At 42.8% G+C, this 7,672-nt stretch overlaps 1 protein-coding gene across 6 annotated transcripts in view; it reads right to left on the reverse strand.

The window, feature by feature from the left end:
• The window catches only part of dcc (DCC netrin 1 receptor), a 156,280-nt gene extending 150,150 nt beyond the window's left edge, over window positions 1-6,130 (reverse strand). For 4 of the 6 annotated variants that reach the window (XM_053865318.1, XM_053865327.1, XM_053865310.1 and 1 more), the window contains exon 1: window positions 5,647-6,130. In XM_053865318.1, the coding sequence (XP_053721293.1) occupies window positions 5,647-5,767 (121 nt within the window). In that variant the 5' untranslated portion in view covers window positions 5,768-6,130. The remainder of the gene's footprint in view (window positions 1-5,646) is intronic. The other 2 variants (XM_053865345.1, XM_053865336.1) reach the window with 1 other exon arrangement.
• Between the last annotated feature and the right edge of the window lie 1,542 nt (window positions 6,131-7,672).

Below are 7,672 nucleotides of genomic sequence, written 5' to 3' on the forward strand. Positions count from 1 at the left end.
GTGCACGTTGTTTATTGTGGTTCCATCCGCAGTCGTGAAACAGGCACATCTTAAAAACCTTTTAATCCGTCGTCTACATTTTAATCACCCCACACCCCAATCAGCACTCAGACTTGAAAGACGGAAAAACAACACAAAGAAATAAAATAAGTAAAAAGCCAATTAACGTGAAAGCCTGCAGGAGTAATAATGAGGTGGATTTAAAGGTGAGGGAGAAGTTGTGCTCCACCAGCAGGTAGTGCAGGTTTCCAACATGAATATTTATGCGTGTCAGAGGCGAGTCGCTGATGTTAAATATAGACAGCTGTAAGCACAAAAACGTTAATGTTCTGAGCAGAGAAAATCATCTTTCAGTAAATGACTCACGGGCCTGCTTTTGTTTTGTCTTCACACTTGATAGTCTGAATAAGGCAGCGACAGAATCCAGAGTTAATTAAAATACACTCGTACTTTTAGGCTACAAATGGTACTCACCAACTTGATTTGAAAAGAAAATTGTCACTCGTGAGAAAACTTCTGAAATATGTAGCGTGAAGCACGTCAGATTTGACAAAGATGGAAGTTTGGATTTAAAATACGTTAGACAGAGTGACTGACGTTCATGCGAATTTTAGTAATATCAAGAAAAAAAATCAAAGCTACAGTGGACTCCGGGTTTGAATTTCACACATTAAAAACACAAACTCATTCAGCTTTTGGATCAGTTTGCTTCATGAAGCTAGATGTCAGATGTCACCCTCTGCTAACTGTTCATTAAAAACACAATCCAAAGCCCAATGTTATTGACTAGGCAGTGCTTCACGCTGCATGAACATATATAGACATTTGCCCCCTTGTACTGGAAATAACATGCACTTAACTTCCTTTTTTTTCGTTTCAAACTTTCAAATCGAGTCTCCAAATTCCATTCTCTCTGAAAAGTCAGGTATCTGTGCAGAAGAATTCCTGATATATTCCTGTTCCCAGCCATACTGGCTCCAAAATTGATGTCGCATCTGAGGCAAGCAAATGAGTCATCTGACCACCGGACCATTTTCAGCAGAACCGGCACCTAGTCTGTTGATGAATAGGACACATTCCATAAGTGTTTCAGGTGAGTCTTCCTCCTTCTGACCCGGCTGCATTTTACCAGCCCACTGATAAATGAAGCTCCAGGGGACCAACACATCGGAGGCTTAAATGATATTCTCGGATTTTGTAAATGACTTTGTGCCTGGTGGAAGAGAGAGGAACCAAATAAAATGAGCAGGGTGCTGGCTAATACATCGTTTTCAGTGGTTCACATTATTAATCCGCCGCTGCTGGCATTGATTACACACACAGTCTCTTTCATTTGGCCGAGCAATCAACCTCCAAACCTCAACCTCCCACACTTCATTTGTTACTGCAGCAGCCTGAGACACAGCATACATGCGCACAACTTGGTGGAGTCCACTTTCAAACTTCTGCCACGTCCAGTTTTCCACTGTGTACAATTCACATTTTGGTTCAAACCATCCCAACAGATGAAATATCACGCAGAATTCTCACGGATATCAGTCACATCCTGGATGAGGGTTGGTAGTCCCTCATCCTACAGAGATGATTAATAACCTGGACATGTAATTGCACAGTGTGAGACCAGATTATTAAATTGAAGTGTTATATTGCAGAGGATTCACAGAGACGGCGTGATAATTAATGTGTTGAAATTCATGTGATTGCCTCTTGTAGTGCAGCGGCAGTTAAGTAGCTTGGAGGTGCTCGCCCACGGGTTCTGACCAAGAATTCAACCCCCAACTGTGCCGCATGAATTATAAATAATTCAATTAAAAATGCAAGCTATAAGGTAAATGATCATTTTGCACAACACATTTTTTAATACGTTGGATAATTTCATATTTATTGTATCATAGTTCTGAGTTATATTCGAAGTCAAAAAGCCTGTATGCTTTGAGGTTTTTTATTTTCTAGGTCAGTATATGACCAAATGATGAGACTGACTACAAGCAAAATTGCTCAGTTCATCATCCCCTTCACCAACTCGTACAAATTAGAAACAACAGCTATCATACTGAAATGAAAAATCAATCCATAATTATAGATTTTTTACAAAAAGACTCATTGATTAGCTTGCAGTTTTGATGTTGATCTGTCATCACTGTTTAAAGGCTGCTGTGTCCCTAATAGATTAATGCCCACATCGAATTTGACTTCTCTCTTAAACATATTGGAGCATATTTTTCTTCACTTTCATTTTTTTATTTACTTTAGCTTTTAGTGCAGACTCACTAAATGAAAACATTTGACTGTGAATGCATGGGCACTTCTTGTTTAACAGCTGGCACAATGTGTTGCTTTTTTAAAGAGCAGATATATTCTCATGTCACGTTCACATGACGTGGCATAGAAGCAAAATAAATAAGCAGAATACATGCAAACAGAGGGATGAAATGTTTACGATGAACTAATCCCTTCTTTTAGAAAAGGCTTTAAAAATAATCTGAGTGGTCCAAATTCTCGCAAAGTGCACTTTCCCGTAGCAATGCTCACACGCTAACCTAGTGTGAATGAGATGATATGCATGATGAGCAGAACTTCAAGCTGTATTTGGCGTGATAAGTTTTGCAATGAATAAAGGTGAATCCACAGATTTAAAAAAAACTAGGACAAGACCATAAATTCTGGACTAAAAAGCACACTGGAATATTAGCTGCATAGACTACATATTTTATTTACATTAAAGTGCTCTAAATGCACTGTTTTCGCCCGGGTGTCTGAAGTTCCGACACCACAGCAAGTCTCAGCTGCTGCTTCTCATCTACGGTCCTCCAGGAGATCGGATCTACTGGCAGAGCAGGACACACGGGAAAAAACATCGCATTTTGAATACTTCAAAGTTAATAAAACGCTTGTGATTTGATGGGACAAGGCTCAATATTTTTGCAGCATGACGCTTTTTGGCCTGTAAAAATTGAATAGTCGCGTTGTTGCATAAGATGCAGTGTTCAGACGGCAAGAAAAAAAGTAGCTGCTTTCGTCTGGAAATTGCAGTAGTCACCATTCAAAGGATGCTACTTTCTAAAATAGGGAAATGCTGAAAAACATTGATCAATATGTTTGAACCAAAATGACTAGTTGTGAGTCAGTGACCTGAAAAGCTCAAGCACGATAGTTTTCTGTTTTGTAAAAAACACAAATCGGCTCTGCCAAGCTGGTTATGACAAGTAGAGTACAGTTCAAATAGACGTGGACAGAATGTGTGCTTTAACTTCCAATTTGATATTATTATAAATGGATGACCAACATTTCGAAGCACAACTTTCGTATCTCCAACATCTGGAGCTGTTGTTGAAACCCACTCAGTTTTGCCGCTTAATCATTTTAAATTGCACCAGTCTTGTTTTAAGTCAAGAATGCCACTTTAGAATGAACTGTCTTAACTGAGGCAGCTCCGACAATTTGAAGACCCAAATTGTGCCTCAATTGGAGCTGATGAAACATTCAAAACTGGAACTGTGGCCAGAAACCAGCTTTCTATTATTAGCTCCACTAGAAGCTGCTGAACAATTTGTGCTAGACATATATCGAGTCCCTTATGGAGGAAGGTGGCGAGGCTCTCAAAAGTGCCACGAAAACTATTATTAATTAAACTACAGTAAACGTTTTTCACTTTAATAAAACATTAGGCCGAGTATTTTATAGCGCACCCACAAATTAGACTTCAACCGCTTAGAAGTTTACTCACAAGAGGGACGGCTTGAGCGGCGCATGTGGCATGTGTGTATGTTTGTGTTGTATGTGTTCTCTCCAACCACCAATTAGCTAAATTAAAGCATTTGGGCACAATTTATTGACAGCAGGAGACTCTCAAAGACAGAGGGAGGGGTTGGAAAGCTGAGCTCCCATCTGTCTGTTCTAGTAAGTGAATTCGTAAAACACAGCAACAAACGGCGGTTTGGGAATCAAACCACAAACTGTTTATATAGCTTCTTGTGTAAATAAGACACAATATTTACCCAAATGAATTGGTGATTTGGTTAATAAAGGGTCACTAAAGTGTTTTTGTTTCCACATGGGTTTAAGTGGGTAAAGGATGAGTTTGAATGGCAACCATGAGAAAAGTGGTGAAACAGCAGCTAAATCCAGTGCATCGCTTCATAAAGCGACGTCTCAACGACGCATCAATCCTAGTTAAGTCAGCCAGATCCAGAGGCAGGACACGGCATTGCTCGCGAAGGTTGACCTCACTGAGATGAAAGGAAGCGGATGAGAGACAGCGGCTCAGCCCTGAGAGATTCCCTAATACCTGATCAAAGCAGGAGATTCACTCGAGATCCAAACATGATCTCAAACAACTTGTACACAACAATCGACATTCAACACAGCAGCAATGTAGATTAGACTCCTAACCTGGCATCCAGCATAAAACTCAGCCTTTATGAGTTTGAGACGGCGAGCTGCAACACAACAGAAACTCCTCTTGTTGCCTCACCTCTCTTTCTTTAGAGATTGTAGAAATGTTGAAATTCATGCCACCTCTTAGATAATGCACCTTTTATCAAAATATCTTTAGTTTGTCTTCAGTTATGATATGTTTTGGGGAAGTAAAGCAGACAAAGGCAGTTTCAGCTTCAAACATTTTGACAATTATGGCACTGAGAATCGATTCAAGAAGCTTCAGGTGTTCCGGTCTGAATAAGCCACAAGTAAAACCATACCTTCTTTTATAAGGCACACTGAAATAATTAATTGCTAAGTGTATTGGAATAAAAAACAGGTTGTTTGAAAAGCAAATAATTATGGTTACAGCGCACACTTTCCAACTTCCTCTGACCAAAGTCAACAACCTGCCCACTTAACTCCGAAATCATCGATAAAAATCCAAGTTATATGGAACACCAGATCAGATTGACTAACCTCTGCTAAAATGACCCTCACAAAACATGATCTCGTGAAACCTGCAGGGCTCTGATCCAATAAAAGCAACAAACTGCTGTTAAAGGGGAGCCAGAGCAGGCAGAGTGGCTCCAAACAGGGGCCCCGCTCTGTGTGGACACCCTCAAGGATGATTTAAGATGTGCTCAGACCAGCAGCCTCAACGCCAATGCTGCAGTTTTCCACGTCGCCCAGAGCCCTTGACATCAAAACAGACACTTTCAACATTTCTAAGACTGAGAAAGATGTGATTCATAACAGTGTGAGGTGCATTTGACTAAAGCGCCACAAAGGGAGAGCAAGGATCCAGCTGGGAGAGTCACTGTGATTTTAAGGGAAGACACCAAATCTGCAGCAAATGTGAGCGTTACCATCACCAAAGTGAAGTGGCTTTATATTCGAAAAGAAAATCACTGAGGCTCCTCAAAATGTCATTGCAAAGAGAGCTCAGTAAAAAGAGGGGATGTCATGAAGAGATGTAGCTGCAGCAGAAATGATCTATTTTCTCAGGGCGCAGGGATGTGTACAATGAGTACATGGAATGACGGCTTCAGGAGGAAGAAAACATGAAGCAAGATCAGCTGTGCTGCACATGGCCGGCTCTAGCCGCACACACAGACTGACCCGGTAGAAAGCAGCCACCGGGGAGACGCAACAAATGTGTCCACCCTCAGCCAGTCTGCAGTCAAAAGCGCACAGCCGAAATTACGCGCACGTCTCTCCACTCACCGTGAGCTGCGGTGTGAACAGTCAGCAGCCCGCAAAGCAGCAGCAGGTACAGTCCTCCCGTCTCGAACCTTCTCAGCATCCCCAAAACATCATCTCTACATCCCACCGGAACCGGCTCCATGCTGCCGCGCTCCAGCCCCGGGGCGCCCGGAGGACGTCAAACAATTCTTCAACAATGTTTCAGAATCCCACTTCCAGGTGGAGACGATCGCCCCGGTGGGTCGCGATGAGTCAGGAATGATGATGAGGAGGAGGAGAGACGAGTGGTCGCAAAATCTCTCCTCTCCCAAAATATAACCTTCCGGTCGGGGTTGCTGTTCCCCCAAAAGGAGCACATATGTCGAGGGAAAATCCTAAACGGCTGGGTAGTGGATTCCCCTCTCAGAAGATAAGTTCCATGAACTATGAGGGCTGAGTCTCCATCACTCCTGCGCGCGCCGCTGGGTTCCCGCTCAGTCGGGCTCAGATCCACGCTGCCTTCCCGGAGGTCTGCTCCGTCTGCCGGGGAGGACTGATGGAGAGAGTCGAGGTGGAGGAGGAGGAGGGAAGTCGGACTCTCTCTCTCTCTCTCTCTCTCTCTCTCTCTCTCTCTCTCTCTCTCTCTCTCTCTCTCTCTGTGTGTCTCGCTCTCTCTATTGTGGTCCATACAGCCGGGGGGAGAGAGGGGAGAGAGAGTCGGGCCATTGATCTAAAGAGGCTGGAGGTAAAGCCCGGAGCTGGAGCTAAGAGAGGCCGGTAGAGGCAGGAGGGTCCGACCGGAGGGGATACGTCAGTGGGGAGACATTAGCCGACCACTCCTGCCCTCTGTGGCCACACGGCGGAGTTTAAATCCGATTGGGGGCAGAGCGGTATGGCAATTAAATAAACCTTTACATAAGAACGGTTAGCTATTTTGAATTAAACCATGCTACAGACTGTGTCACATGTTGTCCAGTTCCCACAGGTCAGGCAGTTGTGTCTTTTAAGCTATCTTTATCATCACTACGCTGTTGCATTTTGTATTCATGGCTTTATTCACTTCTAGTAACATCTGTGATGACCAGATCGGTGGCTGACTGTAAACCAATCTGTCAAGAAATTTCCTCTTTAAAATACATAAGGTATAAGCTGTAGAAAATAGTGAACTCCAACATTTGGCTGCACACTGGAAAAGAAATACAAACAAAATAGTACATTAATACTGTGAGAGCGCTCAGTCATCTGGGTCATCATGCAAAAAACTGCTTGAACATGGCACCCTGAGCAGCAAAAGTAGAAATATAGATATAAGGGAGACCACGCTTGGAAGCATGTTCATCCAATGCAGAAAATTTAGTTCTGAAAATAATTCTGCACAATGTGCGAGCGCAACGTGATCTGCTTTCGAGTGCCTTCAAGTGACCCAGAAAGAAACATAGGATTTTTGATGCACCGCTCACTGTAAACAGAGCTGCTCACGCAGTTCACGCAGCAAGATTTAAACCACTTCTAAATATTGTCTTGAGAGATCTAGTGTCATGATTCTGCTTTTATTTTGTCCCTTGAGTCCTGTTTTGTTTTCTTCCTGTTCCTGTGGCACACGGCTGGAGCCAATCAACCCCTGAGTATATGAGCACCTGGACTCCAGCAACGTGTGCCAGATGGACTCCTCTTGTTCCCATGGTAAATTGGCTCTCCTTGTTCATTCTCTCGTTCTGTGCGCTAGTTAGCTTATTTTAATTAAAACCCTGGTGCCTGAGTTAGTATTTTGTTTCTTCCTGTTTCCGTGTGTTTCCTGGTTTCTTTTGTGACTGACTATATCTGTTCATTGTGCTTTCGTCTCTCTGTTTCCAAATTTAAGTTGGTTTGATGCTCCCGGTTCGGTGACGCTTTCTGTTGGACTCTTATTCATGTTTATGGACTTCTGCCAGTTTGGTGACTCTGTTTGGACATTTAGACTTTGCTTTGTTTCTCCCGGTTTGGTGATGCTTTCTGTTGTGGTTTTGTTGTTGTTGTTAATGATTAAAATATTATTTTTGACTCGCTCCTGCCTCCTGTGACCTTCACC

The sequence above is a fragment of the Synchiropus splendidus genome, chromosome 1 (genome assembly GCF_027744825.2).
Source record: "Synchiropus splendidus isolate RoL2022-P1 chromosome 1, RoL_Sspl_1.0, whole genome shotgun sequence".
Classification (NCBI taxonomy): Eukaryota; Metazoa; Chordata; class Actinopteri; order Syngnathiformes; family Callionymidae; genus Synchiropus; species Synchiropus splendidus.